Below are 16,497 nucleotides of genomic sequence, written 5' to 3' on the forward strand. Positions count from 1 at the left end.
TCGCGACCCATTAGAAGCCCGCACTATAGAAAAACCACGAATTAACTTCTGTGATATGTTTGTGAAGCAAATCTTGAAATAAATAATTGAAAAAAAAAACTCTAAAAAATACTTAGATAGAAAACTGTGGAAAAAGTTTCTGAACATAAATCGAATGAAATTATTGGAGAACTCTGTGGTGGATTTGTTGAAGAATCTCCTGATAGAATACTTGAACAATTTCTTGAAGGAACTGCTGAAGGAAATCTTGGAGGAAGCTCTTGTAAAATAAAAAAAAACTCCAAGCAATCCTATTTTACAGGAATTACTAGAAGAATATCTTCATGAATTCTTGGAAGAATATCTAAAGGGATGTTAGAAAAAATAAATAAATTTAAAGGAAAATTCACTAAGGAATCCCTTAAAATTTTTTTGAAAGGATTCTTAGTTGTATTGATAAATTAAATACCCGATAAATCACCAAACGTATTTATGGAATTTCTGAAAAAAATCGTGGAAACTGCTATACTGCCGTGAATCGCAAGTCAGTCCCATATGCATTTTTGTCAAATTTGAGTTGAGTTCAGTTTTCAACATATCTTCTAATGCTCTATCAGCTGCCTTAATGATATAATAAGATTTGTTCAGAAAAAGTAGGAAAAAACAGCAAGTCAAATTGTCCCATAATGAAAAGTAACCGCATATCAGTCCCACTAGAGTTTTCTGCACCGTGTAACACAAAAATGAACCGTGTTTAGATCACCTTTATATTTTTCTCAGAAAGATATCGTAGTGAAAAGCAAATTGTGAAAGTTTCATTAAGATTAGGACATATTACAATTTTCTGGATTTTTTTTAATATTCGTAAGGAAAACGAGTTTGGAAACTTCACAGCCCATTATCTCAATGCCTACTTTTTACAGATGGGGCTGACTTGCGATTCACGGCAGTATAATTCTGAAAGTTTTCACAAAACAATCCTTGCATGTATTTAAGGATGAATTTTTGGAGAAATTAATGGATAAGTTGCTGGAAAAATTCCAGGAGGCATCCCGAAAAATTCTCGGGAAAGATTCTTGAAAATTCCTTTAAAGAATTTCTATGAAAATCCCTGCAGAAACTTACTGATTTATTTTTTTCGTGAAGAATATTATCATTTTTCTCGAGATGGATACCGTTAAACGGGGCGAATAGAAAAAGTGGGGCGAATAGAAACAAAGCGACCTTCAGTTAAAAATGTGAATATCATGTAATGATAACCTTTAAAAACCTACTGAAATACTTTTTTCCCATTAGTTTAATAGCAACAGAGTACCGCTAGACTATTTTCAAATTAAAAATTTTGCTACATTTCTCATTACAAAATTGAGAAGAAAATATTGAAATCTCAATCATTTTTGATAGCTTGAAACATCCGCCATTTTTGCTGATTTCAAGAATAATCGATTTTTTTTTGTGGTATTCAGTTGGAGCTGCCTGACAGCTTAACTTGTCAAGGCTGAACCCTCGGTCTGGCTTTTGCCAAGTTTCCCCTCTACCAGGACCAATACTCAGACGGACTAGGCAATGGCACCCACGTGAACACTGTTTTTTATAAGTATTGTGACGTGGTAGTTTTTGAAAAATACCCATATTCCCTTGCTTCTGAGAAAAGGAAGCATTGTGAAAATCAGCAGCTCCATCACTATTTGTTTGAAATAGTAGTGTAGTAGTGTCATTATTAATACTGTCTAGTCGAAATGGTTTTGAATAGTTTGTCATTCGAGTGCTATTCTGATTACTCCTGTCTTTTACGTAAGCTTGGAGTCTTAAATGTCAATTGTTGTCCAGTCGTAACAAAATTAGGCTGTTTAGTAGTAGTTCTAGTTAATTTAATTTTTTGTTGTCAAAAGTATTTATTGGTCATTACGTTCATATATCCTTAAAGAAAAAGTCGCTTTCCTTGTCTGTTCAACAATTTTTCGAAACTAGCAAGTGTACCCTAATGATCGATCTCAGCGTCTTACTTTCCATAGTCATTTTTATAGTGAATATTGAAGAGTAAAGTTACCTTAGGCTTCTATTACAGTCTCCTACAAGATTCACTTTTCGGTGGCAAATGCAATGCTTCACAGCGCCTACTTTCTACTTGTAAATTTTGCGAAAATGAAGCTGGAATTAGATTATTTATACCGCTGTTACAAATGAGGTATTTCTTATTATGGTAATGTAAAAACCATATTAAAATAAGATTGTCGCCACTTATTTCTACTCAGTGAATCTACTTGTCATTTTCCTAAGAGTTCCTAAGTATTCCCTACGTCGTATATGATAACGATGTGTCTAGCTAGCTAATAGTAAGAGTGGCTACGGATCATTCTGGTTAGCAAAAGGCAAACTGAACATCACCAATAGTATTAATGTCCACTTCGAATAGATTAATCATTTGAAATGGGCATCAATTCTATCAATGACGCAGATTGTCCGTTGGATCACATCCGAGATATTATTGCGTCTATGCCATATAAATTATGACGCGGCTTTAAGCAAAAAATGCCAAAATGTGATACCACCACTACAGGTTACGCCTTTGGTTTCCATCATATGGGCTAATGGATTATGCCCTCCCATCGCGGCATGGTCGCATAACCAAGGGGAGGGAACAATGTTAAATTGTTGTTTAAGTCTGAACCAAATTAGACTGTTATATTGGATACTTCTCTTATTTAGCTGGAGGTTGCTGCAATCCTTCGTTGGTCCGTTGGTTCCGACGATCGTTCCCGTATCCGCGTTTCCTCGGCCATTACGCTGTTTACATTGCATTGTTGCTCGTGGTAGTGGCGGGTTAAATATGAAAACAAGGATAGGGAGAGAAGAAATGTTAGTGATTGTAACATGCTTTATTGCAGTATTGGCCTACACTGAAGTCATACAAATTTCGCTCTTTGGATTCCCACGATAACAATCCCTGAAACTGGTTATGAACCACATAAAATTTATCCGAAAGAGCAAAAATCTTAATGTTTCAATGTAGGACAATCCAGCTTTATTGCATGTGAGAAGTTCTTGGTGATATTCTCACAACGGCCATTCAGAATGGTTCGACGAATGTAGATAAAAGATCATTATGATAAAATTAACACGACGACATGTTAGTAAGCTCAAAAAGATTATTGTATTTGCAACTGATAATTTAAATAGTTAAGCTAAGGGTCGGTTATTCTATATAATTTTATAGATAAAGAGAAGTATAGCACGAACGCGAAGTAATGACCTTACACTCCATCTTCAAGTGCTCCCCACAAGCCCAACACTTCATTCTGGCACTTTAGAACGTCCATGTTTAAACTTGTTCACACAAGAAATCTGCCTCTGTTCTGCCGAGTTGGCAGAACGCGCCCGTACCCCATTCTGAACCAAAGGACAGGATTCAACTAATACCATGGTACCTTAACTACAAATACAAAAGCTACTTCTATGTTATTTCCACTACTACGCTCACGATAATTATGTTATGATCGTTAGAATAAAAACGGTAGAGGTTACTACTGCATAACAGAAATACTACCCAAAGAACGCTAATGTCGCCAGTGTTGGTGTGAATGCAAGGTAATGCAAAAATGTTTAGAGAATTAAATAAGTTATAAATTACAGCATTCTGTTCAAAAATATTATATTATTTTTAAAAGACAGTAAAAAATGAAACATTTCGGTAACAACAGCGCCATTAGTTTTCTAATTATTATACATATATCAGTAATACTTCTCTAATTCCGCTACAACCTTACTAGATAACGCAATATTGTAAAATGCCGTAAATCAGCACATTTTGGAATATTTCTCAAACATTGGAAATTATTGTTAATGATGTTTTTAATAGGGTCCTAAAGCCCTGTCCCAATTTTGATGCCAAACGCTTAAGTTTAGGCCAAAAACACATGTTTACTCAATTTTCTAATGTTTTCCGTTGGTTTAAGCCCAAAAAACATTTTTTTAGATTTTGTCACATCCTTTGGCTTAAACTCAAATTTTGGGTGTATTTTGTTTTCCGTGTCCCTTACGAAATGTCAGATAGGAACAACCCCAGTGGTCGAACTAAAACCCCTGTGGTGTTTTTGTCGACTAAGCGAACGTCAAACATGATCAAAAGTGTCAAGGTTCATTTAAGGACCAAATTTTTAAATTAAAGTTTAAACATGATATAGCCATTATTTGAGCAGGAAAAATTGCTAAAGTAGTTACAGTAACATGCTGTTTCATGTTATAAAATAAAAACAAGATTTCATTAAATATTTTAGGACCCAATTGCAATTATGAATATACAAAAAACAAACAGCGGTATGGGCATCGGATTTAGGCGATGCGCTGAATTAGGGCAACCCACAGTATTGGTCTTATACCAAGGTAAGTATTACTACGTTGTTAGTAAACCTAATATAAAAGTCTATTTTCAATGTGTGAGACGCAGAGACCACCCGCACCCACTCTTGCACCTCGTGGACTGTTGACAACGACTTGTGTATATTGAACTAATACTACTAGGGGAAGGCGGGGCAGTATGGTCATACGGGGTAAAATGGGCCACCTTTTATTTGAGCTTAAAACACAGATTTTGATCTCAATAACCTTAGGATCTTATAAAGTATGCTTCAATTAGTCACCACCGTGAAAACTAGGCAAAAAACTGATTTGGAACTTCATATATCGATAAAAATCTGAAATGTTGATGCTACTACGAAAATCTTATAAGATTTTGGATGTAAAAATAAGCTTTGCATAAAGTTTTGATTATTGACTTCATTTTTTTTCACAGCAGTTCGTTCTTCCATTATTCATAGGCATTATGTGCACAAAACTGTATAGATTCTAAAATAAATTTTCAATAAAATATAATTTATATGAAACATCTAGGAACGGGGCGATATGGTCATAGCCGGTCAAAGCTATCTTATCACAAAAATAGATAACCAAAAATGGCATGTCATTTTAGCAGTTTAATTGCAATATTGTTATCGCACGTGATTTCAATTAAAACTAGAATTTTTAACTGGTTAAACTTATTTGAACGACTATGTTTGAAAACTGAAGCTCTTAGAACCATGATTTATTGAACTGTCAGCAAAACATACCATTTCATGATTCAAATCAGACTTCAACCCAGTTTTTGTACTAAACTCTATCGTACATTATTGTCTTCTTCTAAATTAAGCCTTGCAAATGGTTTTCCAATCAAAATAATAAGATTTAGTATGGTGGCTCATATTGCCCCGTAGGGGGGACCATTTCGCCCCGTATAGTGTAGAGTCACACACAAAATAGTGTTTTTCAAAAATGTTCCCAAAAAAATTCTAAGTAATCTTTTTACCAAAATACAACTGTGGTATGAAAAGAGATGCTTCAAACTACTAATTAGGCTTATGGATCGATTAAATTGTATTGTTTTTCTGTGCTTTTCAAGAACTTTTGCTTAGGTGGACCATACTGCCCCTATTGACCCTATTAGAAATAGTGCTACTGATGAAGGTGATCGTTGGTTTCCCAGTCTTGTTAGTGATTTGAGTGTTAGTAGAGACTGGTAGTAGGCCCTGCCGGTCCCTCCAGTATTACGCGTAGTTATCTGGTGTTAGATCATGCGACAGTAACTAAACTCATGCTGAAGGTGTGATAAATCAAGTGTAAAATATATTTAAGCATTGAAACACATGTCATTATATAACTTAAACTACTAGATTAACTTACATTTTATAAGTTATAATTACGATTAATTTTCGCGATCAATAAACATTAGAGTAATTTCACAATATCAACAATATGTAATGCCAACTTGATTAATCACCGTCAATCCCATCACCCAAGGGCAGGGATTTTTGCTGATTTCAAGAATAATCGAAAATTGAACTTAATTTTAAAATTTTTATTTTTTTTCTTCACTAAGTAAATACCGTGATGCATCAATACCCGGACGCTTAAGACGACATGAATGTTCAAACTACGATTTCTTCTTCTTTCTGGCGTTACGTCCCAACTGGGACAAAGCCTGCTTCTCAGATTAGTGTTCTTATGAGCACTTCCACAGTTATTAACTGAGAGCTTTCTTTGCCGATTGACCATTTTTGCATGTGTATATCGTGTGGCAGGTACGAAGATACTCTATGCCCTGGGAATCGAGAAAATTTCCTTTACGAAAAGATCCTCGACCAGCGGGATTCGAACCCACGACCCTCAGCATGGTCATGCTGAATAGCTGCGCGTTTACCGCAACGGCTATCTGGGTCCCTTCAAACTACGATTTAAGTATGTTTAGTTAGAATTTTCGTAATGTTTTATTGTGTTACACATTCTCACACTTCAGATCTTCATCAAAGTCATGGAATTATTGGAATTATTCAAGAGTTTTACAAATAAATCAATAAAATATTGGAGTCTATCTTGTCTTTAAATCCGGACACCTAATGCGAATGATGTTTTTAAATCCGGACACTTTCGAATCGAAATCCGGACACATATGATATAATATGAAATATTAGTATATCACACAAGAAATCTGCCTCTGTTCTGCCGAGTTGGCAGAACGCGCCCGTACCCCATTCTGAACCAAAGGACAGGATTCAACTAATACCATGGTACCTTAACTACAAATACAAAAGCTACTTCTATGTTATTTCCACTACTACGCTCACGATAATTATGTTATGATCGTTAGAATAAAAACGGTAGAGGTTACTACTACATAACAGAAATACTACCCAAAGAACGCTAATGTCGCCAGTGTTGGTGTGAATGCAAGGTAGTGCAAAAATGTTTAGAGAATTAAATAAGTTATAAATTACAGCATTCTGTTCAAAAATATTATATTATTTTTAAAAGACAGTAAAAAATGAAACATTTCGGTAACAACAGCGCCATTAGTTTTCTAATTATTATACATATATCAGTAATACTTCTCTAATTCCGCTACAACCTTACTAGATAACGCAATATTGTAAAATGCCGTAAATCAGCACATTTTGGAATATTTCTCAAACATTGGAAATTATTGTTAATGATGTTTTTAATTGCAATTATGAATATACAAAAAACAAACAGCGGTATGGGCATCGGATTTAGGCGATGCGCTGAATTAGGGCAACCCACAGTATTGGTCTTATACCAAGGTAAGTATTACTACGTTGTTAGTAAACCTAATATAAAAGTCTATTTTCAATGTGTGAGACGCAGAGACCACCCGCACCCACTCTTGCGCCTCGTGGACTGTTGACAACGACTTGTGTATATTGAACTAATACTACTATTAGAAATAGTGCTACTGATGAAGGTGATCGTTGGTTTCCCAGTCTTGTTAGTGATTTGAGTGTTAGTAGAGACTGGTAGTAGTCCCTGCCGGTCCCTCCAGTATTACGCGTAGTTATCTGGTGTTAGATCATGCGACAGTAACTAAACTCATGCTGAAGGTGTGATAAATCAAGTGTAAAATATATTTAAGCATTGAAACACATGTCATTATATAACTTAAACTACTAGATTAACTTACATTTTATAAGTTATATTTACGATTAATTTTCGCGATCAATAAACATTAGAGTAATTTCACAATATCAACAATATGTAATGCCAACTTGATTAATCACCGTCAATCCCATCACCCAAGGGCAGGGATTTTTGCTGATTTCAAGAATAATCGAAAATTGAACTTAATTTTAAAATTTTTATTTTTTTTCTTCACTAAGTAAATACCGTGGTGCATCAATACCCGGACGCTTAAGACGACATGAATGTTCAAACTACGATTTCTTCTTCTTTCTGGCGTTACGTCCCAACTGGGACAAAGCCTGCTTCTCAGATTAGTGTTCTTATGAGCACTTCCACAGTTATTAACTGAGAGCTTTCTTTGCCGATTGACCATTTTTGCATGTGTATATCGTGTGGCAGGTACGAAGATACTCTATGCCCTGGGAATCGGAAAAATTTCCTTTACGAAAAGATCCTCGACAAGCGGGATTCGAACCCACGACCCTCAGCATGGTCATGCTGAATAGCTGCGCGTTTACCGCAACGGCTATCTGGGTCCCTTCAAACTACGATTTAAGTATGTTTAGTTAGAATTTTCGTAATGTTTTATTGTGTTACACATTCTCACACTTCAGATCTTCATCAAAGTCATGGAATTATTGGAATTATTCAAGAGTTTTACAAATAAATCTTTTCAAGAAAACTTCACAAACTTGTTTAAATATCTTTCTTATATCAATTCGATGTATGTATTTTCCCTATAATGTCACGAAGAACAATACGTAACTATAACACTGCGGAACACGTTTTTGTCTCAAGCATGAAAATACCACTATTTACTTAATTAAGGGTTGCTGAATCCATTGCCGTTTACAGAAATATCATAGCACGTCTAGTTTTTGAGATATTGGTTGTTGAAAATGCAAAAATTGACTATTTCAGCCAACTTGCATGTAAGTTTGCCAGCTTGTAAGGCAATTTATTTGCTTAATTTGCCACAGAATTCAAACTTTATGTGTATAACAATACTTATCATCAAAGTTTATAATATTTTTGATGCAGAAAAGTTATTTTTTGATGGTTTAGAAAAGTATTGTATTTTGCCATATAAGAGAAACGAAGAATTTTGTATGGAGACTGCAAGCATGTTGAAAAAGATAGGTTTAATCTAAATTTAATCGTAAAAATATATAATATATATATAATATACCAAAATATATCTAAAACGAAAGTTTAAGTCCTTTTTTGCATGCTTGGTGGATAAGATCACAAAAAAGTTTGATAAAATATACTTAAAATTTTAGGTAAACATCAATAAAACCAATGTTTTATACAACTTTGGCGACCTGTAGCTAAAAATTGTGACGTGCTGGGAAATTTCTGAGAACGGCATCAGATTCAGCAACCCGTAATCTACTAAAGACACATAATTTGATCCTTGAGACACGCAAAAATGTCATTTTTGTTGCGCTGTGTAATTAGAGCTTTAATTACCTGAACCAAAGCACGTATTGTTCGAGCCTTTTTACGTGTGGCTTGATTGTGATAACGAAAGATATACACGATTAATGTTAAATTGTCCCGTCTTCTGATAACTCACAACTGTTTATGTATACTTTTAAAGTCTTCTCTTATTTTATCTACCATGGAAAAAACAGTTCCACTAGTGAAAAGTGGGTCTTTCACACGGTGTCCGGATTTAAAATCACTGGCTCGTAATCCCGGACAGTCCCTTTATACACTGTTAAATACACATTTGCATCATTTTTCACACCAGTAGTGTTATCGAACATTGAAAGTATCACTTTGCACTTAATTTTGTTCAAAACACTCCACAAAATTATACTTCACGCACTTTTCATCTAACTAAACGTTGTTCGTGCCTTGGCTCAAGCGTGCAGAGATCGCTAAACTTGAACTAAAATGAACCGCGATGGAATGACGTCCAACAGAAACATCTAACTTATTGATATTTTTAATAATTATTTGGCAATGTTAACTAGATTGAAATGATAGTGAATAATCTTTAGTGTTTAAAGTAAAGAGTAAGAATAAATTTCAAACATATTAGCATTCAAATTAAGCTGAAATTAATGAATATTAACAGAGTGTCCGGATATTGGTACCGTCCGGATTTTGATTCACCACGGTACATGTTGATATTTCTTCTAGATGTACTTAAAAATGTGTTTATTTTTCCATTAAAATTAAAAAAGTATTGATATTTACTGAACAGTGTTTCTATTCGCCCCATTGCGGGGTGAATAGAAACATACAACATTTTCATAAATCTTTGTACGATATAATTTTTATTTTTCACAGCATTGGGGTCTTAGCAAAGGAAGACGCGACCCATATTTAAGGCTCTTAAAATTGGTTTTTATCCGCACGGTTTAAGTTGTACACATTCAAACATGTCGGAAAGTGTTTCTATTCGCCCCATTTTACGGTAACTGTTCGTAAAACTCCAAAATCAGCGGCGTTATGCTGACTATGGCGCGCCGCCGATACCTCATTTGGTGCCGGCGTGATAAGAAATGAATCGGCGGCGGCGGCGCACAAGTCTAGTATCATGCCATTTAATTAAACTGGAAGATTTAAATAAAGCGAAACCGAAAAGAAAAAGCCATTTTGGTTCTGTTTAAACTCACCTCTCGGACAATCTGTATGGCATTGGACATCCCTTCGCGGATGTCTTGTGGCGGGTGCAGTCGTTTCCGTTTTCCCTTTTTATTGCCACGACCCCGACGCACCGACGGTCCCGGAGAAACCATATCGTACGCAGTTTCAGCCGTAATCTAAAATTGGGGAAAGATTCGTTAATTTGAGATGCGAAACTAATGCGACGTATTACATACCTGAAGAAGATGAATAATCCTAGTGGTGATTTCCAGAGCGGCTAGCGCTGTCCGGGCGGTGAAGCTCTGAGCACCCCTTTGCAGGCCTCGCACGATGCGACCATCCTTTTGATACTGCTCGATTGGCAACCAGAACAGATCCCAAATGCCTTGGACTGTATTTGAAAAATGAATGTGAGTACATAAGGGTCTTAAATTTTAACTATTCAACATACATAGTTGGACAAGCGAATACATCGGTCCAACGCCTCCAAGAATCTTCGGTAGCTGCTTCTTCTTGATGTCCTGCAGCCACTCTTGCAGGAGGAACGAAATCAGTCGATCAACGCCCAACAATCCGTGCCGATAGGATATTTTCTTCAGGCGAATCTCAGAACACTGCAACTGTCCAAGTCCCATCAACAGGCCGGCCAATGGTCCACGCGACAGTTCCACCCGTTTGCCATGGTAGTCGATGCGAATGGGAACATCTGGACCGAAGATGACGTTCCGGAAATAGATTGGAGGTGCCTCGTCGCCCATTTCACTGGTTGTTTCCTGCTGTTCCTTGTTCTTTTCTTCTTCCTCGATTAGTAGCATTAGATTTTCCGATACCATTTTGCGAGCTTGTAGTTCTTGGGCCGCCTCTGGTAGCTCGACCATCATCACCGGGGGTTGATGGGAGGGCGTTGTTTGACTGGACCTACGATTGGCTGACGTGTGTTGATACTGCATTGCCGGATCGTTCAAATCGTCTCCACCGCCAAGTTGGTTAAAGAAGTTTACCATGAAGAGGAGAGAATCCTGATCGATGTTCAGCCGAATAGGTAAAATAGAGATCCTTAGGCAGCACTCTTGCGCTTGCAGAATGGGATTTGGCCGAAGGTGAAGAGCTTTGATGACAATCATGTGGTTATTGCCTTTGTTGGGCCGATGGAGACTCGTTTGATAGAGGAACTTTTTGATGTCCGATATTGCTAGGCGGTCGAGTATTTCAAGGTCCGTTATGAGAAGTACTTGCCGGGAGGCCTGCTCCGTGTTCGGCGGATACACCTCATGCGAGAACTTTACCTTGCTTATCTGGATTTCCATCATTACGTCGTGTCTCCGTTCGGGACCACCGCGACTTTTCCACGTAAGCTTCTGAGCCGGAATCGGTCCGAAGGTTACCGAGGGTGATCCTTTGGAGTAGCTGACGCCACTTTTGTATGCTTCTGACATGGGCAGATGGGCAAATGTGTGCTCAGTGTTCGACTTTTTTGGTTTTGGTTTCTTTTTATCTTCCTCGGTGGTGAAATCGTGTCCTCCATATAGATGCCAAGTGACCGTCATCTCGCAAATGGTGTATCGAGTAACAGCCATGGGAAACCCTTTCGGTGCCAACAGCAGATCAGGTTTACCACTGGGAACACTGAAATGATTGTCGATTATGCGGATAGGGTCTTCCAGCACTGGCACTTCCTGATTACCGCAATGAGGCTTTTCTTCGTCAGCAATGAAACAGAAGTCGTCATCCGTATCGGAACTTACTTTTCGCTGGGGACTTTTGTCCACTTTGTTTGCAAGCTTTGAAACATCTCCAAGATCCATTGTAACTTGTGGAAGTGCCTCGACTACTTCATCGTCGTCATGCTCCTTTTGTAATCCCATTACTGAACATTCAAAGTTGAGTAGTTCACGCACATCAGTGGTGTAACTTACGTTGTCTTCCGAAGTTTCATCGAACTGCCGCGGTTTCAGATAATGATCATCATCCTGGTACGACGAGGGAATACTTGAACCTTCGTCGATACTCAGAGAATCGTCATCCGAAACGAATCGACGTTTATTACTGTTATCGGAAATTAGATTGTTAGCCAACTTCTTCTGAGCAGCAGCTCGTGTCTGATCTTCATCTGGGAAGAAAAATACTTCAACACCTTCCCCGTCCGCCAACAACTGATCATCTCGTGAGAGGTCACTATTGTTACTTTGAAGTGACATGCTTTCCTCCATCGCTTCGGCCATCAAAGAGTTCACTCGTTGCTGCTGCTTGGGTGTGACTTCTGGCGCTTGGGGAGGCTTCACCGGAACCAAATCTGCTTCTTGTTCGTTCCCCATCGGTAAACCGCACACACTCTCATTATCCTCAACATCACTGGCTCCATCATCCTGCGGTAACAGATCACCTTCTGCCGCTAGGTATCCAATCAGTTGCGCAAGTGCCCTTCCAGAATCTGCACATGTCCTCACATGAACATCATTCATGGCAGCTCTTAGATCAAATTTGGGGAAAGAACCGGTGGCTTTTTCATTCAACCGGAGCGAAATCTCAAACAATCCAACCTCAACCAAGCAAACAAGCTCACTGGAAGGCAAAACAGTAATCTTGTTGTCCTCTCTTGTGCTGGAACTGCTGCTTTTCCTCTGTGGTGTGTCGCCAACAATATTGGGCATTGTTACAACTTGAGGCGCCAAACACATCGCTGCATCCTCTGCAATGAACCTCAAAGTCAACCCAGAGCTTTCTGTCGTTATATTGCTGCTGATCATGAATGATCCAATAGTGATTACTGCTCGATATGGGAAATACAGCGGCCGGTAATCTATCGCACAATCCCACAGATGCAAATGCATTTCAGTGATAACTCCCAGCGGCGAGTAGCCCTGGACCGGGTAGTCCACAACGTCGAACATATCGATCAGCTGCGTTAGCCACGAATGCTGTGGAAGAGTAGAGTGATGACGCAGGGTGGTGAGCTGAATTCCAGCCGTCATACGAATCCGTTTGATACTCTGCTCTGGCAGGGCTTTGATTTGGATAGCTAGAGAGAACATTTCCCGATTGGGGCAGCCACGCTGTTCATTCACGGTAAGGTTTCTCGGGGTGGGATAGAGAGTGCTGAGAATGTAAGCCGGGAGAACACTGTTCACAAGCCGGAGCGGCGGATTGTTTGCCGGTGTTGGAATCAAACCTGTAAAAATTACCATGGGAAACATGAAGGAATCATTATACAAATTTCAATGTTTAAGGTAACGTACCACAATGATAGATGTCAGCTGCTTTGCCTTGTATGCAGAGATAGCCTAGGTTTGTGTTCCCATGAAAGCCATTCACTGAGAACACGTAGGTAGACTGAATTTTTATGACGAATTCTCCTAGCTGACCCGGTATCACGTGGTTTTGTGCATCCTGCAAAATTGTATGTAAAAAAGATCAATCAAGAATCAAGATAATCAAGATCAATCTTGGAATAATATGAAATTTTACACAGGATTTCTTCATGCTAGAAGTGTTTTTCATATATAATGCAATCATTTTGGCTCTAGAAAGTTGAAACATCTCAATATCAAAAGATGGCCGTCACAATAATCGACTTGTGTCCCTACAGTCTCGTTTTCATAGGCACTAAACTAAATCTGCAAAAACATTAGAGAATTGTCACCAAGTGGCTTGGTAGCTTAGTTGGTAAAGCGCTCGTCTAACATACAAGAGTCCTGGTCCTGGGTTCCAATCACAGCCGAGCACGTGGATTTTTTTCATAATCTCACCCATAATTTGTCCATCTTTGCCACGAGTTAATTCATTTATGAACCACGCGGATTGGATTACCGAAAAGCTCAATGTATGTATTAATAAGAGGCGACTCGTAACCTTACTTTTTACCTGTTCTATAAATCTAACAATGACTGATTTGGCAAATTTAGATTATAAAACACAAAGTAAATAGTTGGAATCTTCCTTTTTAACAAAGCTCTACTTGATAGATGCAAATTTGTTCTTGAAAATCAAGAATTTGTATTCGTGGAACAGACAGATTTGAGGTTGGGGAATCGCCACTGGTGTTAATATATTAGAGAAGGGCTTAAGAGGTCTTGAGCGTTTAGAGACGTTGTTGTTGAGCCCTTTCTTACCTCGTCCACGCAAAATAACACCACTATCCAGAAGATTATTGCTAGCTCTTCTCGATAGTAGTATTGCTGAGCGTGAGCTATATTGGGCTCAACAGCGTCTTGTAAAGTCATTGTATACCTCTGTCGATGTGCCCTTTTCTAATGTTTGTCCGGAAATAATTAGTAAGCCTCCAAATACAATCTTCTTATATTAGGGCAGAGCTAATAAAAGACGAGTGTGGTGACGGTTTAACGATCAACGCTCCGTCATCGTAATCATCGTCATCATCGAAACTTCAAAAGCAGTTTTTCTGTTCAAAACTGAATATTATTCGATGAAAATGTATTCACTGTGTTACGGTTGGAGAATTGAATACAGTGAACACCTTTTCCAGTAAATTTTCTTGACTTTGAACGAAAAAACTGCTTTTGAAAATTCCGAAATTGATGACGGATCCTGCCTCCTTAACAACTAATAAAGTTTTTATTTAAGTTCAATATTAACACTAAAGTCATGGGTTGCTGTGATTGCAAATTTGCATTTGCTAACACTCCTCCTCAACCCATTGCATTTTGCAGTCCCATTACTTCACGGCAAATCATCTTCACGACAGGTAGTGGTTTAGTCAAGCCGTCCGCGATCTGTTTGTCTGTGCCGGTGTACGCCACTTTGACTTCGCCTTTCTCCCACGCATCACAAATGAAGTGGTGGCGAATGTGGATGTGTTTAGTCCTCGGTTGATAGCCACCATTCTTTGCGACGGAAATTGCGCTTTGGTTGTCGCAATGAAAAACGATTGCTTCCTCTTTTTCGAACAGGCCTCGTAACCGCTTCCACCATGAAGCTTCCTGTACCGCAGCCGATAACGCCATATATTCGACTTCGCATGTGGATAGAGCAACTGTTTGTTGCCGCTTGCAGCACCACGATATGGCTACTTCAGTCAGCATCGGAGTATCCATCGATGATAGACACTTTGCTGCGATGATAGACCAAGCGAAATTTGGATGTTCCTTTGACGTACCTTAAAAGATGTTTCACGGCATTCCAATGCTGTTCGCCAGGGTTGGTGTTGAACCGGCATAGCAGATGTCCGGACGAGTACTTTGGGTGAGGTACATTAGACAGCCCACAGCTTCTCTGTATGGTACATCCTTCATACGCTCCTCCTCTTCAGCTATCGACGGAAACATTTTCTTCGTCAGCTTCTCGCTTGCATTCATCGGGGTAGAAACCGTGTTGTACTTGGCCATTTGAAAATGGTCAAGCATGGCGTCAGTATTCGCTTCATAGTCTAGAGAAACCGCTTCTTTGGTTCTGGTAATCCTTATACCCAGGACATATTTTGCCTTTATTGTCATTCATTTTAAATTCCTGACTCAATTTACCTTTTATTTCATTTTTCCAGCGTTTGCAGTTGCTAAAAATGAGAACATCATCGACGTATACAGCAACGAATAGCACCTTGTCATCGCTGATGCGATACGCATGGATCGTGCACAGTAGATTTTCAAAGAGCTGCATACAACTTTCAATTACAGACGCGGCTGGATTGCTTCAACCCATAGAGGGCTTTGTTGAGGCGGCAAACTTTGGATTTCTTGCCACCATCCACGAAGCAAGAGGGTTGCTCCATATGAATATCCTCCGCTAATTCGCCCTCCGTTCACATGGAGCTTGGTTCGGTATACCCATTTGCACTTGATCGCCTTGCGTCCTTCCGGCAAATCGGTCAACGTCCACGTCTCGTTGGAGATTAAAGCGTCGTATTAATCGATCATGGCCTGTTTCCAGTGGTCAGCATCGTCTCGGCTACGATTTCGTTATAGTATCGGAGCATTCGTTGTCACTATCGTTCAAATACTTGCCTTGGGACAGGTGCCCCCTATCGCAGAGCATCAAGTTGTTGCGTTAGGTACATCGCTAGCAAGTCTTTGATTTGAGCACGACGGGAGCGCAACGGGATCCTCAGCCACGGATGTTGACGGCATCGGGCAATCATCTTTGGAGTCTGTAAATTTTGTAGACGGCAAGCCTTTGCTTTGCAATCCCAGGGGGGTATACGCAACGAGGTAGGCCTACCGTTCATGTTTTATGAGTGTGTTAGTGTGGCTCACAACGCTGCTACACATCCTGTTGGTGAGTGTTGAAAACAATCAGCGTTTACTGCTTGGCTTGGCGCGCGTTTTCGTTTTGTGCTGTTTGGGCCGGCTCGCGTGAGAGATGATTGTTAGGCGAGCTTTGTTCGTAGTTGACAGTCGTATACCCACCCTGGCAAATCCGCCATCGATGTTTACATACTCTCGAAAACAGGTTCTC

The 16,497-nt window shown here is 38.9% G+C and overlaps 1 protein-coding gene across 6 annotated transcripts in view; it reads right to left on the reverse strand.

The window, feature by feature from the left end:
- LOC5578996 (autophagy-related protein 2 homolog A) overlaps nt 1-16,497 on the reverse strand; it is a 116,838-nt gene that overhangs the window by 1,330 nt on the left and 99,011 nt on the right. For all 6 annotated transcript variants that reach the window (XM_021857284.1, XM_021857282.1, XM_021857281.1 and 3 more), the window contains exons 8-11: nt 13,326-13,476; nt 10,541-13,258; nt 10,326-10,480; nt 10,119-10,265 (exon numbers count right to left, since the gene is read on the reverse strand). In XM_021857284.1, coding sequence (XP_021712976.1) covers nt 10,119-10,265; nt 10,326-10,480; nt 10,541-13,258; nt 13,326-13,476 — 3,171 coding nt within the window. The remainder of the gene's footprint in view (nt 1-10,118; nt 10,266-10,325; nt 10,481-10,540; nt 13,259-13,325; nt 13,477-16,497) is intronic.

The sequence above is a fragment of the Aedes aegypti genome, chromosome 1, assembly GCF_002204515.2.
Source record: "Aedes aegypti strain LVP_AGWG chromosome 1, AaegL5.0 Primary Assembly, whole genome shotgun sequence".
NCBI classification, from domain to species: domain Eukaryota; kingdom Metazoa; phylum Arthropoda; class Insecta; order Diptera; family Culicidae; genus Aedes; species Aedes aegypti.